At 40.0% G+C, this 19466-nt stretch overlaps 1 protein-coding gene across 1 annotated transcript in view; it reads right to left on the bottom strand.

Moving 5' to 3' along the window:
* Positions 1 to 424: 424 nt before the first annotated feature.
* Positions 425 to 19466, bottom strand: part of MSH4 (mutS homolog 4) — a 76774-nt gene continuing 57732 nt past the window's right edge. Inside the window, exons 13-20 of the mRNA XM_061630514.1 lie at positions 14198 to 14301; positions 11572 to 11696; positions 9729 to 9929; positions 9423 to 9541; positions 6162 to 6290; positions 5858 to 6032; positions 3758 to 3846; positions 425 to 616 (exon numbers count right to left, since the gene is read on the bottom strand). Coding sequence (XP_061486498.1) covers positions 425 to 616; positions 3758 to 3846; positions 5858 to 6032; positions 6162 to 6290; positions 9423 to 9541; positions 9729 to 9929; positions 11572 to 11696; positions 14198 to 14301 — 1134 coding nt within the window. The remainder of the gene's footprint in view (positions 617 to 3757; positions 3847 to 5857; positions 6033 to 6161; positions 6291 to 9422; positions 9542 to 9728; positions 9930 to 11571; positions 11697 to 14197; positions 14302 to 19466) is intronic.

The following is a 19466-nucleotide window of genomic DNA, read 5'->3' as shown; positions in this document are numbered from 1 at the left end:
TATATATTGTAGACCTATGGTTGATCTGCGACAAATCGGAAGTCAACATTTTATTTTTTTTGTATAATTGTTTTTGTTTTGTGTTGTTTTTTTGTTTTTGAAAATTTGAATAAAAATTAATAAAAAAATGAGCTTATGGGAAGCATCAGAATCACATGGGGGGTATTTTCAATTTAACACTGCGGAATGTAAAAATCCATGCCGACTATGGTATACAGTCTTGTGGCTGTATAATACTGTTTCTGTTAATTTATATAGTTTAAATAAAAATGAATTTGCTGCTGCAAAACTAATACATGAAAACCACAAAGACAAAAACGTCCAGAACTATGATGTCTTTTTAAAAAAGTTTTATTGTCCTGTATATTGAAAGAAGCATATTTTCAGGCTCTAGCCATATCAGTCCTTCAGACTAAGGTTTAAATTATTGCTGGTCTTCAGTAGGTACTTGTTCAGAAGCAAGGCAATCAGTTTCATACTTTTTCTTAAGACCTTTTAGGTATATTCGCAAACTGCCTGGATCTAATCGAGAGTTGCGGGCAGTCTGAACCAACCTGTTTGCTAAGTGATACATAGCTCTCTGCTTTAATGTCTCAGGACTAGTTCTTTGTCGTTTCTGTTATTTAAAAGAATGCACATATTAAAATCAGATTTTTAAAATGATATTATTAATTAGTTGCCTAATACTAGCAATCTCTAAGGTGGCTTAAAAAAGGTAAAGGTAAAGGTGTCCCCGCATTTGTAGTGCGAGTCGTTTCCGACTCTTAGGGTGACGTCTTGCGACGTTTACTAGGCAGACCGTATATATGGGGTGGGATTGCCAGTTCCTTCCCCGGCCTTTCTTTACCCCCCAGCATATGCCAGGTACTCATTTTACCAACCACGGATGGATGGAAGGCTGAGTGGACCTCGACCCCTTTTACCGGAGATTCAACTTCCTCCTTCTGTTGCAATCGAACTCCGGCCGTGAGCAGAGCTTTCGGCTGCGTTACCGCCGCTTACCACTCTGGCTTACAACATATTTAAAACATAGAAAGGTTTAAAACAACCATAACAACATTGAAAAACACACCAACTTCCCCCCAGAAAAATAACTCAAAGTGTCACCAATGAATAAGTCATGGGAGCCAACTCATCATAGTTCATCAAATGCCTGAGAGAAGAGGATAGTTTCAACCTGATGCCGAAGATGTTGGTGCCAGGCAGGCTTTGCTGGAGACAGCATTCCACAGATGGGAGGCCACAACCAAAAAGATTCAAGTTGGAGAAGCACTCTGTTAGATCTTGGGGTCCCAAGCTGTGTAATGCTTTATAAGTTGAAACCAGCACTTTGAATTGAGCTTGTCAATGTACTGACAGCCAATTTGTGCCAAGACAGACTTCCCATTGGCAATCTGGCTACTGCATTCTGCACCAGCTGCAGTTTCCTATCCATCTTCGGAGAGACTTATGTATACCACATTATAGCGATGTTACCTAGAAAGCATAGATCACTGAAGCAAAGTTATCCCTGTCCAGATAGAAGCATAGCTTGGCCATCAGCTGATGTTGTAGAAGGCACTCTGCACCACTGAGACCACTTGGACAAGAATTCAGTTGAATTTGGATTTATCACCGAATTTTTCAATTCTCAGCATATTCTCCATCTTTGAGGAGTGATCCTGTTCGCTACAAACTTCAGCAGCTTTCCCCCAACACCAGATTTCCCTCCTCGAATATATTGTTCTTTTGTTGATTTTACTCAAAGCACAGCATAACAGGTTTCTCTCTCCCCTCCCGTCACCCTCCACTCGAATACTCTATGCTCCAGGCGGAAGGAAGCAAGCCAAGTCTCACCCATGTTAAGGACTCAGAGGAGGAAGGGAGGGCTCTGAAAACTGCTTTTCTCCTTTATTTCCCAGAAGGAAAACAGCAAGTTTCTGCTAATGTGAAAACTGACCAGCCTCAGTCATAGCGGAGGCGGCGGCGGTGGCAAAGCAGCTTTCCTTTCCTTTATCAATATTTTCTTTTAAATTATTGATTTTTTCATTTATTGATATTTCCTTTCAAAATATCAGTATTTTGAAAGAAAATATCAATATTTGAATGAAAAATGTTGATATTAATTTCAATATCTTTGGAGAAGGAAAAAAAATTAGACCAGTAAAAGCAGCGGATAGTGGGCAAAAAACAAACTCAAATCAATACTGCCTCTTAGATCGATGAAATGCTTTTGAAGTGGCACTGGTCAACTGTTCCCATCCATACTCAAATGACAGTAATAGATCCAGGTACCTGCTCCTTCAGAGGGAGTGTGACCCCACCTAGAACAGGGTGAACACTACTGATCCAGTCAGATGAACCACACACTAACAGTATTTCAGTATTATCTGGATTGAGCATCAGTATATTGGCCCTCATCCAATCCATTACTATGACCACACACTGGTTCTCAGTACAATCACCACCTCACCCACAGAAGATGCAGTGGAGAAATAAAGCTGTGTATCATCAGCATACTGATGACAATACACTCCAAAACCTTGAATGACCCCATTCAGAGGTTTCGTGTAGATATTAGATAGTATGGGGGGAAACGCCACTCCTTTAGAACTCCATACTATAGTATCCACAGGGCCAAGCAATATCCCTCAAGCACCACCCTCTACACCACAACACAGTGCCTCCTACCCGTGACTCAGAAAGTTGCCCCAGAACGATACCATGGTTGATGGTATTGAAAGCCTGAGAGATCAAGTAGAATCAATAGGGTCACACTCCCCATCTCTCTCCTAATACGTCATCATACATGACAGCCAAGGTAATTTCTATGCCAAAACCCATGCTTGATTCCTGATTGAGATGGATTAAAAAAAATCAGTTTCTTCCATGAGTGACTGGATTTGGCTGGCAACCACACACTCAAGGACATTGGCAAGGAAAGGACCATTTGCCACTCATTTTTGCTTCAGCCACAGCCATGTGGCCCCTGGAGGGTTGGCCATGGGTTAATGCAGCCCTGAGCCTGAAAAAGGTTAGCTGCCCCAATCCAGGAGCAGTATATGTATCTCCCTGCTCTATTCGGTATGCAGGGAAGGTATTGGTCTATTTCTTGTCCCTTATAGAGATGAAGACTGTGCGAATGTGAAGTTATGTGTTCTTCATGATGGCACCCATACTTTGAACATTTTGCTAGTGGAAGTGCATTTGTTACATCTTTGCTAGCGTTCAAGTAGGTAGTTAATATCTGGCTTTTAAGGAAAGCCATCTTTATCATGAGTGGCTGACTTGTGGCCTATAGATGTTACCGGATTCCAATCCCCATCGGCTCAAGTCAGCATGACCAATTATCAAAGACTGCAGAAACTGTAGTCCAGCAACATGGGGTGGGGTGGGGGCACAGGTTAGACACTCTATTGTATTGGCTGACAATGGGTGGATTTCATTTTTCATTTTTCTTTTATTGCTAGAATTTTACTGACATTTCTCTATCTGCATTTTCCATATAAATTGTTTGAATTTATAATTTGGGTTTTAAACTGTGATTTTTGTTTTAAATTATTTTAATCATTGTTTTATTCATACTGCTTCAATTATCACTCTGTTGCCTGTATATACACTTCAAAATACACTGACGAATTTACTTCCAAGTAAATCTGTTTAAAATCAGCATCTAACACTAAGAGATATACTATAGCATGTTTGAGAGACTACTAGTATTATTATTTATTAAATTATATCCCACCCTTCCTCCCAGTAGGAGCACACTACTACATACCAGCATTTGCCTAGCAATAAGAGTTATGATCTCCTTGGCATCCTGTACTATTGATGGTGGAAGAGAGGAAATCTCTGCAGCTTTAAGTCCTACATATAAAACATGAAGCAGTTCTTTATTGTCAATGTTAGGCTATGTTACATTTAATCAAAATGTCTATCTGGTCCAGTGCTGATGTAACACTCCTCATCTCTTAACCATGGTTGAAAGATTAGGAGCAGCCCATAAACTCAGACAGATTCTCCACCAGCTAAAACCATGGATTAGTGTTACATCTGAATCAATGCTAACAAGGATTCTCTTCTTAAACAGAATTTGAAACTAATTTGAAGAAGGTTTGCTGATTCTAATAAAGAGGGTATCTTAGTTAGCATTAGCTACACTTAGTGTTTGTGCAGATATAATGCTAAACCATGGCTAAGGCTGACAAGGGAAGGCAGGGTAGAATCCCTTCAGTCATGGGAAGAGAGAGCATGTGATCCCATGGCTTTATAGCCAAGAGATCAACAGCATTACATCTGTACTAGGCTACTAGCATTTTAAAAAATAAAAACATTTTAATACTGTATATATCTTCTGAATTCTTATTTGTATCTCAACATGTAATTTGCTTAGCAGCAATTCTAACCAGAATCATAGTAACTGTATATGCTCAGATGAATCAAACGTCATACTAATTCTCAAATGGCTTAGTAGGCTTTCTCCAATTTACATAACATTCCCCCATAACAAATTAAAGAATTATTGCAGCATCACTTTCTCCACTGAGAGGGATGGAAAGATGCACTACAACTTCCACTTTTCTTCACAGTAATATTTCAAATGTTACTAAAAATACAATAGGAAATACAAGAGACTAAAAAGAAGTGGAACATTTTGCAAAATGGAGAGGGTAATGACAGCAGCTACAATCAGTAATAACAAGTAGTTAATAAAAATAAATTGCTGAGTGAAAAGACACACAAAACCATATTATCTTAAATACAGAAAGGAATGGCATGTGCCCAGCCAATCTACTGAATGGGTCCCTCTGCACATGCAAACCATATCTAGGAAAGCTGCTCTAGCCTTGGTGGAGTAGATGTCTATGAACTCTTGTTTTAACTATTTATATATTGGGAGTCCCCAGTCCATCACTTGCAGGAGCTATGGCACCTGCAAAAGTAGCCCTGAATCTAAGCTTTCAGTATGTTTTTTTAAAAGTAAGTCCCTAGCGCTCCTAGAAACTAAGTTGTGGAGCAAACTTGCAGGTACCCTTCTAAGGAATTTATAGCTGCTCCTGGCTATCAGTGTTACTAGCCAATAAGTGAAGTCAGACCTGTGATTGATAAGTGTGCTGTTTGGACACCAGGCAATAGGAATCCTTGGGGCCCTAAAGAGCAGTTGTTTTGCCTTCCCTTTTAGTACACTTTTCCTGCTTTTGTCTTTTGTCTAGTCCTTGGAACCTCATAGTTCACCCTTCCCTTTTCCCTAGCAACCAGAATACATTTTGCCTGAGATCAGATAGTGGCTAGAAATTATTTTCCACAAATACTACTACTACTCAGTAAGTGTGGGTAAATGTTAAAGAATCTCTTCCCCAAAGGCAAATGTGAAAACTTTGCAAAGAGACATAGGCATGTCTCCTGCTTTGCAGAAACTAAAGATCAGGGATTCATTAACCATTCACTGTATAGTGAACTTACAGTACAATGGTATACATATTTACTCAAAAGGTAAGTCTTTGTGTTTAATGGGGGTTACTTCCAGATAAGTGGGTACAGGATGGCAGCCTAGACTTTGGTTTAGGGTTGGCACTGGGGAAAAACAGGGTTCTTGTGCTTTTAACAGCTGTATGACTGGCAAAAATTCTATTATGGAAATCAATTTTGGGAAAAGCTTCACCACACTATTCACTGATTTTGTACTATGCCATGCCCCCATTGCAGCCATTTTGTATTATGCCAAACCCCCGGCAGACAATTTGTGACTGGTGCCCACAGCACTTTCTCAAAATCTGAAATGTACCCATTGGTGCAAAAAAGGTTGGTGACCCCTGATTTATATTAATATTATCCATGCTGCCTTCAGGAAATTCTAACAATCAACATTGTATATTACCATAGTTTTTTTCCTCTGTATGTCCTTTGGAAAGAATATAAGTATAAGCAATTTTCTCCCTAATTCCAGAACTACTTCTCACATGCTGCACTTCAAAGTAAGTGTTTTCAACATTGGGATATAAGACATCAATTTGACACAATTCCAAAAAATGAGTGGCAAAGAGTGTAAATGCCTAAAGTATGAAACAAGAAATTACACAGATTATAAATTATTGGAATGATGAGAAATTTTAATGACTATTACTGTATTTTAAATTCAAGTTAGGAAAATTTGGCATGGTTATTGAATAAAATAATAATACCTTCAAATTCAGAAGAGATTCACAGACTGCATAGCATATGCCAATGCCTTCTTCAGTACTGGTACCCCTGCCAAGCTCATCAATTATGATAAGTGATCTGTCATTAGCATTTTGTATGATGTATGCTATCTAGAGAAAAAGACATCAAATTTCATCACTAGCATTGAATGATAGAATCTGTTAATCAGAATTTTCATTTTCTGCCCCAAACAGAAGTCAGGAAATTTACTTCAGTTACATTTTACCAGCTTCCACACAACAAAACATTAATTAACACAAACAGCCTACTCCATCAGTTCTGTGTATGCACAGTAGCTTCCATATGCACATGCATGCACTAGCTTACATATCACTTTTTCAATTTCTGCGTTGGGGGCAGCTCCATTAGGGATGCCATGAATTTATTTATTTATTAAACTTGTATACCGCCCCATAGCCGAAGCTCTCCAGGCAGTTCACGACAACCAAAAACAAATACAATTTAAAATACATCTTTTAAAAAACAATTTAAAACACAATTTAAAAATTTAAAACAATATAGAACACATGCTAAAATGCCTGGGAGAAGAGGAAAGTTTTGACCTGGCACCCAGAAGATAACAGTGTTGGCGCCAGGCGCACCTCGTCACAAAAATCATTCCATAATTTGGGGGCCACCACTGAGAAGGCCCTCTTCCCTTGTTGCCATTCTCTGAGCTTCCCTCAGAGTAGGCACCCGGAGGAGGGCCTTTGATCTTGAACGTAGTGTATGGGTGGGTTCGTATCGGGAGAGGCATTCCATCAGGTATTGTGGTCCCAAGCCGTGCAAGGTTTTATAGGTCAATATCAGCACCTTGAATTGAGCTCGGAAACATAAAGACAGCCAGTGCAAGCGGGCCAGAATCGGTTTTATATGTTCGGACAGCCTGGTCCCTGTTACCAATCTGGCCGCTGCATTTTGCACAAGCTGCAGTTTCTGAACCGTCTTCAAAGGCAGCCCCACGTAGAGTGTATTGCAGTAATCTAATTTAGAGGTTACCAGAGCATGGACAACTGAAGCCAGGTTATCCCTGTGCAGATAGGGATGTAGTTGAGCCACCAACCGAAGTTGGTAGAAGGCACTCCATGCCACCGAGGCTACCTGAGCCTCAAGTGACAGAGATGATTCTAGGAGAACCCCCAAGCTACGAACCTGTTCCTTCAGGGGGAGTGCAACCCCATCCAGGACAGGTTGGACATCCACCATCTGGTAAGAAGAACCACCCACTAGCAGCATCTCAGTCTTATCTGGATTGAGCCTCAGTTTATTAGCCCTCATCCAGTCCATTGTCACAGCCAGGCACCGGTTCAGCACATGGACAGCCTCACCTGAAGAAGATGAAAAGGAGAAATAGAGCTGCGTGTCATCAGCATACTGATGGCAACGCACTCCAAAGCTCCGGATGACCACACCCAACGGCTTCATGTAGATGTTGAACAGCATGGGGGACAGAACTGACCCCTGCGGAACCCCATACTGGAGAGTCCAGGGTGCTGAACAATGTTCCCAAGCACCACTTTCTGGAGGTGACCTGCCAAGTAGGAGCGGAACCACTGCAATGCAGTACCTCCCAACTCAGCCAGTCTTCCCAGAAGGATACCATGGTCGATGGCATTGAAAGCCGCTGAGAGATCAAAGAGAATCAACAGAGTCACACTCCCCCTGTCTCTCTCCTGACAAAGGTCATCATACAGGGCGACCAAGGCTGTTTCTGTGCCAAAACCAGGCCTGAAACCCGACTGAAATGGATCCAGATAATCGGTCTCATCCAAGAGTGTCTGGAGCTGGCCCGCAACCACTCGTTCAAGGATCTTGCCCAGGAATGGAACATTTGCTACCGGCCTATAGTTATTAAGATTTTCTGGGTCCAGGGAGGGTTTCTTCAGGAGTACCCTCACATGCTTCTGAACAAAGTAATCTTGCTCTTTTAAGTACATCTATTATATAATAAATATTGTTTTGTTTCTCACACATACACACACACACCCCTTATCATTTGGCTATGCTAGAGGTTGGGTTAGACACATTATATCTATGCATACCTGAAGGAGAGTTTAATATCAGGTCACAGGGGCTGAACTCATAGCTGTGAACTTTTAAAGACAAAGTGTCACAGGGGAGTTCAGGTTTGCCTAATACCTGAGTCATATAGCACCAGAACTAAGTACAGTAGGGCCCCACTCATACGGTGGGTTACGTTCAGGACCCCCGCTGTAAAGTGAAAACCACTGTAAAGCGGAAACCATTGAAAAGAATGGCACGCGGAACTCATTGGATAGAATGGTACGCAACGCCCGAAAACCGCCGTAAAAGCGGAACAAGCGCCGTATGAGTGGGCCTTTAGTCTAAAAGCGCTGTAAAGGAGGCCCCTACTGTAAATAAAAGAGAATCCCTAATAGCTTTGTTATATTGGGTAGCGTGGAGAAGTAAAAATAAAAAACACTGTGTTCCCACTTCTGTTAACAGAAATGGGTTGGTGAGGGGTGTGGGGCACAACAGACTCCAGCCCTTCGCAGAACCCCAGATAGCTTTTGGGGCCCATGGGAGACAAGGAAAGGGACAAGAAATCTGCAGCAATAGTGTGTCATCTAATTGTCACTTCAAGGTGAAGGTGAGATAAAGGACAACTGTAAAATACAATATATGGTGCTTCAACTTAACTGTTTTGCACAATATTCAACATAGAAATTTAGATCGTAACTGCTACAAACAGAGATCCACTTGCTGAACAGGCCTTTCCTGCCTCCTCTTCCTTCTGCAGATCCTAGTCCCCTTAAAAAGGACCTCCTGTACAACAGGAAACCCCCTGGAACTTGCAGATGTGGCTTATCAGGCTACAGCTGGAGTGGGGAATTGTCAGAAATTGGAATTTCTCCTTCTATGAGTAGAAGTCACTTTGCTTCCCTCCAGGATTATGATGGATCCCAGCCATTGTATATCTGACAATCTTCAACAAGAATGCACACTTGGGGGAATTTAAACAGCAGCTTACAAGAGTGCATATGTGTTTGTGTGTGTGTGAGAAAGGGACTGGTATGCTGAAGAAAAGACAAATCACTTGGATTTCTGCATGCAAAGACTGAATGAATTCTATCCTATTAGTGTAATCTCTGCCATGTAAGGAGAAAAACAGAAGCAAAGGTCCTTGAATATTTACATGCAAGCAAAATGTACAGACCTGTAGGCCAATTAAATATTAATCAAGACCACTAATAAAAGAATCACTAAGCTCAGCTGAATACCTCTTTCATCTCCCTCATGAATGTTGATGAATTTGTCTCTATATCATCATCCATACCTATTCTAGTAAATATTTGCTCAGCAATTCTAAAAGAAGAATATTCCGCTGGAACAAAAGATCCTGCAAATTAAAGGGAAGGACAAATAAATGTAAGGAGTTGTTGACAGCAGTATTGCAGTTTAATGTTAGCCTTGTGAAATTCTTAAAATAGTAAGAAAATAGTAATTGTTTTTGTATTGACACTTTCTCTGTCCTAAATAATCACCGGTTTACTGGAAAACAAAAATTCAAATAAGCTGCTGCTTACCAATTTGTGCCATAATCTGAGAAAGGGCTATCTGTTTTAAGTATGTTGACTTTCCACTCATATTTGGTCCTGTAATTATGACAAAATTACTTCCTTCTGTGATATAAGTATTGTTGGAAATAGGTTTCTCAAAAGATATTTTTTCAAGAACAGGATGCCATCCTTGCTTTATTGCTAATGTGTCAGTAAACTCAGGACGTACTAAAGAAATAAAGATAGTAAGATATTTTTATTAAAAACATGTATTTGTAACATACTTCGGGTTACGTCTTGAGGTGTCAACACATTTAGTGTTCTGCCAGTTCCAGTGCATCTCCACCTCTCTCTTCTGAAAACAGGGGCATACAACACTAGTTAAACCCCACCACTTTTTACTGTAAAACATGGTGGGAGCAGCTTGAGTGCCTTTTTTAAAATTCAGCTTCAAAGAGATGTCGCAGCTGCTCAGCAGATCAACTCATTCCCCCTCCAGGTGTGGCTAATGGAAACCCTTTGCTCTGGTGACTAGAGTGTTTACAGCCCTATTCTTGTTAGTTTATGAGCAGTCCAGTAATCAATAAATTACCAGCAAAATAGGAAAATATGCACTAAATTGAGGAAAGCTGTAAGCCTCATACCCTAACAGTACAATTCTACATACTCAGAAGTCCTTTGTTTTCAATGAGGCTTACTCCCAGGTAAATAGGGATGACTGGAGCCCAAGTAGGGACTTTAGGCAGCTACTGGCACAGTGTCACTAGTACTGCCCAGCAACCAGGGCAGGACACCTGCCTTGCTCACTGCTATGCACAGGAGCAGCAGCACCACCACACACACACCAGACCTCTGGAGTCATTTCGGTGCCGGGCAGGTGGCCTGACACTTTTGATAGGGAGTCAAATTCAACTTTCATCAATGGTGGCTGCCTGCCATGTTTAATTAATCAAAATGCTTAAATGTTTAATTAAATCAAAATGCTACCCAAGCTTAAAGATTTTTAGATAGATCTACAGCTTTTATAGATCTATAGGCCAGGACAATGCATTTTGAGTAATCAAATATGGGTGGTGTTCACTGTGGATGGGAGCCAACCTTGAATTCTATTCAAAAGTGGTGGCACCACCCTCCCAGCACTGAAAAAGCTGAGGGCCTGGAAGGGAGAGTGGTGAGTGGCAATGCAGCAGGATGAGGCTAGTGGGGGCCTTTTTGAAGCTCTTGGCCAGTGCCTGACCGAGCCAACTGCTATGCTGGGGCTGAGCCTAAGAATAGTTCCACTGCTTTCATCTGAGATAATATAAAGAAATAACTTTTTGAAAATTGTATCTTAAATGATACAAAGTCCAGTGGTGTTTCCTTAAGTAATATTTTGACTTTTTGATATATTTTTCTTGTCCTGCAACATCCTGCATTTGGTTCTATTTAAAATATATGTATTCAAAAGCAAGGGAGAGTGTTAAGTAGATCAACTTATTAAAGCTTGGGAAAAAAATCAACACAAACTAGATGGAGCTGCAATCTAATATTCAGTTATATTTTCTTTAATTGCTGTAAACAGCCCAGAGAGCTTTGGCTATGGGGCGGTATATAAATGTAATAAATAAATAAATAAATAAATATGTTTTACACAATAAAAAAGAGTATTCTACCGAGATCTTAAATTCTGATCCAAATAATCTGTTGAAGAAAGTATATAACTTATGGTTTGTGATGCCATGGTGGTACAGTTCTACCATGTCCTAAGTATTTGCATGTTAATAGAGGTGGTCTTTGAATCTTCCTGTTAAATTATATTCATTTTGAGGACCAGAGGAAAAAACTGCTTTAAGTTTTAGTAGAAGTTGTTTTAAATAACAAAGCTACTTACCATAGTCAGAAAGAGTACAAGCATGGGCAAATGACTGCAACATATCTAGCATAGACACAGTGTCAGAGAGTTTGTACAGGCAATGAATGTGTTCATAGATTTCACTCAGCAGCTTACATACTATCCTGCAAACACATAACATCAGTTTATTTTATTGCTTACAGTCTGAAATAGTTATATTCCAACACAGCTAAAGGTGTAATTCCAATACAGCTAAATGTTTAGTTTTCTACTTACATATATATGAGGACAATTGCCAAGGATGTCCAACACAGTCATATTTTACCTCAAAAGAGGGAATGTCTCAAAAATGAAATGACTATAAAGAGAAACTAAATCTCTCCAGAATGCTCAAAACCACAGTAATAGAAGCTCAGGTAGAATATATTCCACAGATCAGGAGACATAATGGCAAGACCAAGAGGATGCCAGTGTGGTTAAGAAGGAGAATGAAGGAATCTATTAGAAGCTTGTCAAGGGGGGACAGCTGTATGGGGCAGCGGAGGAGCAGGCAAGGCAAGTGGCTGAGAAGAGCAAATAGGCCAGTGGTGCCCAACATGACAATTCACTCCTGGAGGCACTTGGGGGGTATTGTGAGGAGTGGCTGGCAAGGGGATTGGGGGGGTTTGGCAAGGAGAGTTGGGAGTGGCGACTATGCATGATAGCTAATCAGAACATCCATGTTCACTGCTCAACATAGCAGGGCTATTGCCTTCATGTTCTCCTTGTGGGCTTCCTAGAAGCATCTGGTTGGTCGAGATGCTCGACTATATAAATGCTTTCATCAAGCATAGAAACACAGGAAGCTGCCTTATACTGAGTCAGCCTATTGGTCGTAGCTCACTATTATCTACACTGATTGGCAGCGATTCCAGGATTTTAGACAAGGGTCTTTCCTAGACCTACCTGGAGATTGAACCTGGGACCTTCTGGAGGCAAAGCAGATACTCTATCACTAAGCTATGCCCCTTCCCAAACCTCTTCTTATACTCTTAAGACTGCAGGCCTGTCATGTCCCTTCAGAATCCTTGAGGGTTTTTTTTTGTAAGATTGATAACTAGAATTCAGGCTCTTCTTTCCTGTCCCCACACTAACAGAATATATCCCCAAAACAGCTAGTGTAGATTAGGCAGGGTCACATTAAGATTGTCAAGAGATCCCAATTTCTTGGTTCCTGAAAATGGCTCTTGTACTCAGGCTTTGGGGAAAAGAGCTAGCCTATGTGAAAAATGTTTCTTCTCCAAGTTTCTCTAGGTAATTGGGTGTACACAATCATTCCTTGTACTTGCATTATCTCTGATATGAATTGCCCTTCAAGGCCATTGTGGCGTGCTGCTAATTGGATTCACATGCCTTGGTGGTGAGACTCTTACATACACTCCAGGTCTAGAAGGTTCCAGTCAATTGCCCCTCTGATTGGTCAAGGTATAGCCAGGGTCTAGAAGGTTCCTTCCAACTGATCCTCTGATTTGTTAAGGAATTGGCCTTGCTGTTGCTAGGCCTTTTCTATAAAAGTGTTTGGGGATCTTTGCTTCCTGCCCCACCTGTCTTGGATGCTGAAACCTGTGACTACTTGCTGGTTTTGTGGCGTCAAATGCTCTAAGTGGGATGTATTTAGAGTAGGCGAAGCAGCATTGTTATTTTAATGTTATGTGTTGTAATTTCCCTTGTACGCACTGTTATTTCTTAACATCTTTTTATATGTATCTTTTCATTGGAATGTTTTAAAATAATATTTAATAAATCTACCTCTTATAATTTGGAACGGTTTATTGATGAGAATTTTGGTTCTAACTCCAGCCCCAGCTGTTTGGCTACATGTTATTGCAGAACTGAGCCTTTGCGGATCAAGGGACAGGGAGTCTAGTTTTAGCTCTTGTTCCAGTGAATCTAAAAGGATGTCCAGGTTAACTGCTTGGGAGACTCCCGGCCCAAGATGGAGAGGACATGAGGAGGAGTAGCAGGAGTACTACCTGGTAGGGTGGTTTTGCCCTCATTGTTTGGTACCAGCTACCCCAACAAGGGCATTGACCCCTGGTCTGGGACCTGTGCTTCTTTGATTCAAGGTCCTGAGTCTTCAGTAACATCGCTGGCAGCTGGTACTTCAGACAGATTAACATTTAGTTTAGTTTATTGAATTTATGAATCACTACTCTCAGTTATGAAGGGATTTACAAGAAAATTCAGTGATACAGTAAGAAAAATTCAAAAACTTTTTATAAACTACTTACAGGTTCTATTTACAATCAAGTGATATATAAATGTTGCTTAAAATATATAGACAAAACATGAGAAAACTAGACTAAACCCACACATCAGGCATTGGAATATCTGTTTACATACAGCAGTAATTTTGTCTGTTTATTGGCAGGCATATGGATTATATACACAACCACACATGAAGCTAGTAGCAGCAGGTGTAGAATGGGAAAGACAGTAAGGGATCCCAAAGCTTGTTTTGAAAAAGTTACAAGCTTGGATAAGACCTGAAGCCAGGTGGCACATTCCTAGTTTTAAATGTCTATAGCTATCCATTAAAAGAGTTTTTAAAGTCTCATAAGCAACTATTCATTTGTCACAGTAAATCTACTTAGAATAAGAATAAAAATGTTTGAAATATTCTTACAGATATGTCATGTGATAAATTTCTCTCAAAGACTCTTGGCATCTTTCATTCATTTTCATTAAATCTGGTGAAGTAAAGCTATATACATTTCTCATTTTAGTAATCTGTAGGGAAATTTAAAATAAATATGCTAGATAAGCATAAACAAAGCTACTCCCAGACAACTGAGTAAGAGCAATCTGCAAAACATGAGAGAAAACTACTTTTATTACTTTTTTGAAAAATGGCAAAACAATAAAACAAAGATATAAACTGAAAATATTAGTATGTAATTATTTGATCACTGGATAATGTACACCACCCCATAAACATTTATTAAAATAGTAAATGCTTCTGTACGTGTTTAAGTTGCAGCTATATATTTAAGCTAATCCATTGTAAGATTAAACACTCCTAAACCTTAAAAGGAAAAAACATGAGTTCAGTTTATTACTCCCTTTGGTCTTAAGCCTGTCCATGGTAGATTACTGAAGAGAAAAGGAATGCAGCAAAGAATTGTCACCAGTGTGAATGGTTCTTGGTGGTGTTGATGGGGTTTGGGCAGTGATACTGGCCACAAGATTTGACTTGTATCTGCAGCTTTAGGAAGCAACCTGATCTGTTTCGGAGCCACTCTGTCTCTTTCCAATCTGACTCTTTATTGGGGATCAAATTAGATCATTTATGTTTCTGCCCCATTCACAATAATGGGGAATCTAACAATTGGTATAACTTTTTTCCTCCTTTTCATAGAGTGTATCAAATTTGAAGGTATATCAGCCTCTCCAGAGTGGGTTAAGTGTGCCAAATTGTAGGCAAATACATCCAAGGGGTTTTGTGCAAGGCTAGCTCTACAGCTGGATTTTAAACAAAGGAAAATCTTTAATGTTCTGCCAGAATTGGATGCAATTTGCAGGCATGGTCACCTCTTCTGGTGGGATAGTCCGCAAACATTCAGAATGACAGCTGCAGTGGTTCTCCTATAAAGGCAGACTTTACCATTTTGGGGTGGATACAATACAAATGGTATTGGGGCAGGGGTTATGGTGAGATGGATGCCCACAAAAGACTGTAGTGGTGGTGGAAACATCACTCCCCATCAATCACTCTGTTACCCCAAGGGTCATTGGGGGTGGTAGGAAAAGTTTTCTCCCCCCCCCATTTTGGGGGATACAGGCTCTTCTCCCTGGGAGAGGCCACTGCATTGACTTACGTAGGGGAAGAGGATGGAGGAACAATAGCATAAATCCTCTGGAAAGAATAAGATGAGGAAAATTTCACCCCCTCAGTAAAAAAAAAAAAAGCTGTTACCCCGAGAGTGCTGGTTGGGTTGTCTTCTGTCCACACATCCCCATTTGGGGGAATATAGCCTTTTCCCACTGTGAGAGAGATCACTGCATTGACTTACCTAGGGGAAGGGGGTGGACTAAAATAGCATAAATCCCATGGAAAGATGAGTGGGGAAAAATGCCACCACCTCAGCAAGGACCCTGTTACTTCAAAGGTTGTTAGAGCAGGTGGGCTTCTGTCCCCCTCACCGATTTTTGGAAGTACAGTCTCTTCTGTAAGGAGAGATCTCTTCATTGACTTGTGTAGGCAAAGCAAGATGGAAAAAAGACTAGGGTGAGGGATATGCCACCCTCCCAGCAAGGAAGGATCACTGGTGGTGGTGGGGTTCTGAACAGTGTTTTAGATGAAAAAGAGTATTTATGTAATTTTAGGGATACAACAGATATCTATTGCTTTGCATGGGGGAAGGGGAGGTAAGTTAAGTAGATATGATCAAAATAATACCTACATAGAGAGATCCTTTACTATCATCAGCTCAGCCAATCACCCTTCCCCCTATTTTTCTTATGAGGTCACAATAACACTTGCTCAACAATACTGTCAGTTAAATGATGTCATCACTGTTGCTGCTTGAATGTGCTCATTTCTAACTGAGCTGTTGGTGCAGTTGGACAGTACAGTAAGAAAGGAGTTCATTGTTTCTGAAATATCAACTTATTTGTTCATTCAATCTATTTACATATATATTAATTTGTTGTTTAGATTTATAGTTAGGATAATTAGGGTTGTATTTAATGTAGTGTTAAGCAGATCATTGTGTCAGTGTAAGGATTTCTCCTTGCGCAATGGAACAATCTCCCTCCTCCCCCCACATGCCCCCTAAATCTGTTCTGACGGTTCCCCCAATCCTCCAGAGCGTATCTGGGGACAGAGCAGGGCCCATTCTTATTCTTGGGCTAGCACAACCTTTTAGCTAAATACCAACAATAAGAATTATATTTACAGATATTATAGAGAGGATATTGCTTATAACAGGATAGACCAAGACGCATTAGCTGAACATCAAATCAGTACAACTTCACTTAGTCATTACGACTAACTTTTCACGCTTGCTCCTTGCTTCCGACTCTATTAATTTCAGTTCAAATTGAGATGGGTTTTTGGATGAATTCTCTTTTCTGTTGTGTAAATTTATTTTACTGTCCTACACTGCTAAAGCTAAAGCAGAAGTTAGCAAACGTATCATTCTGTATCTGTGGAATGACTTCTCACCTGAAGTGCGTGTCATCCCAACTTTAATTTTCTTTTAAACTCCAGGTAAAACTAATATTTTTAGTCAGGTTGATGGGTTAAGTCATTTTTATGATACTATTAATGTGTAATTTATGAGCATTTTTAATGTTATTGCTTTCTGTATATTGTTTTCTGTACACTGCCCTGTGACCATTTTTGGTGAAGGGCAGTATAAATGTGTCTCCCTCTCTCTATATACCGTATATTCCGGCGTATAAGACGACTTTTAACCCTGGAAAATCTTCTCCAAAGTCGGGGGTCGTCTTATACGCCGGGTGTCGTCTTATTAGGGTTGCCATATTGCCTGGATAGCCGGGTTTTACCCGGATTCTAAGCATGCCACCCGGCGCCCGGCTAACCCCTTAGGTGGCCCGGATTCTCAGCTTTCATTTAAAAAAAAATTAAGTTTCTAGGTGGTGCGGTTCTCGAGATATATATAAAAACGTCAGGCACCCCCCCCCGGTTAAATCTTTTTTTAAACTACTGTATAGCACTTCGTAGCTTTAACCCCGCCCGTTCAGGGTTGCAGCCAATCAGGGATTGTGTTTCAGTTTCATTGACCTGAGGCAGCATCTAGAAAACAAAATGGTGGTTTCACCCCCTGTTTATCTGAAAATCTCATAAATTGGGTAAGTATATACATTTCAGTTTTTCCCCCTCTTGTGTGTAGGAGTCAGATCCTGGGCAGTGTTTTGAAAACCTTCCCAATAGTTGCTTTTGGGGGTAAAAACAGTGCTAATCCCATATGTCCAGAGTAAATCCTATTGAATTCAGTAGGAATTACTTTTGAGTAGACATGATTATGAATGTGCTGAAAATCAATGGGACTTTGGAGTGAATGTAAAAAAGAATTGTGTTTGTGTTCTCTTTCTGCCCCCCCCAGTCCTATTTTAAAGCAAGTAGGCAGGGCTTACTTAGGTATTGCAGTTTTTATTCTGTAGGAAACTAATACTGATTTTTAAAAAACTAATACTGATTTTTCTGCAATGACCAATTGGTTTGACAATAAACTATTATATGGGCTGTATGTATTTATACATCTGCAGTGTGTGCGTGTGTGTATGGAGTCTTTCCAACACTCCTGTGAGGTTGGGTTGGAAACCAAGGCAGCTCACAACAAGAAATAAAGCCATTTAAAATCCAATAACCATAAAAACAAGTATAAACAGTTGCAAAACAGTGTAAAGTGGCATGATTCGGAATTTTGGGTTGTGTGAATGAAGTTGCTTATCACTTGAGGTTGCATTTCTGTCCCTGTTTGAGTAAGCCCCATTGAATACGCTGGGACTTGCTTCTGAATAAATAAATTTAGGATTGCACTATAAATATCTTTACAGTTTGTGTAAATAATAAATATATTTGATAGTTATGCTTATATAAATATTTCTTCATTTATCGTATTTTTGGTTAGGAATACTGACTGGTTGTGAGATGCTTACTTTTTTGCCTTATAGGAATCTTGTTGTGGTTGGTATGGTATTACATTTAGGAAAGTGTTACTGCCTTCTGTATTTTTTTTCCTATTTGCATTTCACTTATCTTTAACCTCACTCCGTTACAGCCATAGAAGCAACAGCAGCATATGCAAGATAATTAACTCCCATTAGTGATAAGAACAAGAATTTATAATTATTATTTCAATTAAAACATGAGGCTTATCAATACTTTGAAGAGGACCAGATATTTATTTTCTTTCTGAGCCCAGGACTGGGTCTTTCATGATGCCCGGTGTGTGTGTGTGTGTGGGGGGAGCAGGAGAGTAGTCGAAAAGACAGACATCCTGGCATTGATAATCGAATTAGCAAGGTATGTGTGGGGTTGTTGTACACTTCCAGGCTCAGTTTCATTTTGAGTATGGAGGTGGAACCTGTGTAGATGTGGTTATCAAAGGGAGAAGAAATTTTGAGTTAAGCAAAGCTCTGCTTTTATAAAACCTAAGAAACATACAGTACTTTGAATGTCTGAGTGCCTGCACCAGTGGAATATTGGAGGAACTTGTAAAACTTGCTGCAACAGTATTTAGAACTGAGCATGTGGTGTGAAAGACTCCTTTTCCTAACATTTTGGCTTGTTTTTCTCTGATTGTGTATTTTTATTGTTTTTACTATATTTGTAAGCTGTGCTGAGCTCTGTTTTTAACAGCAAAAGGGCAGGATATAAATTCTCTTAATCAATCAATAAATACTCCATAGTGTTGGAAACTAGAGTCTAGGCATTTAATGTTGCTTTTTAAAAAAAGATTTCTCACATCTTTCCCCAGTTTTTGGTGGTAATTCCTAGGCACAAAAACAAAACAACTGGACAATCCAAATATTAATATTTATACGTTTATAAGTGACAGTTTTCCTGCTAAGTACCTGCATGTCATAAGCAGGGTTAGTCTTATACGGCGAGTATATCCCAAACTCTATATTTTAACTGGAAAAGTTGGGGGTCGTCTTATACGCCCAGTCGCCTTATACGCCGGAATATACGGTATATATTTAAAAAATGATACAGCTGTTTGTAGTTATTGTATAAGCTGCCATTCAAGTACCATTTACCCCTGGAAAATTAGTGGAGGGGAGGTTGAGAAAGGAAGCATTGACATTTCTAGTTCATACATGTCATCATTGCATGAACATTCACAAGACTTAAGATGCATTCACCCATTAATGAAAGTGGTAATCCTTGAAATTAGTAAAAATTATTTCGCAACAATGGACAT

Source organism: Rhineura floridana, chromosome 6, assembly GCF_030035675.1.
Source record: "Rhineura floridana isolate rRhiFlo1 chromosome 6, rRhiFlo1.hap2, whole genome shotgun sequence".
Classification (NCBI taxonomy): Eukaryota; Metazoa; Chordata; class Lepidosauria; order Squamata; family Rhineuridae; genus Rhineura; species Rhineura floridana.
Note: the sequence above shows the minus strand (reverse complement) of the source record. Positions and strands in the feature narration are given on the sequence as shown.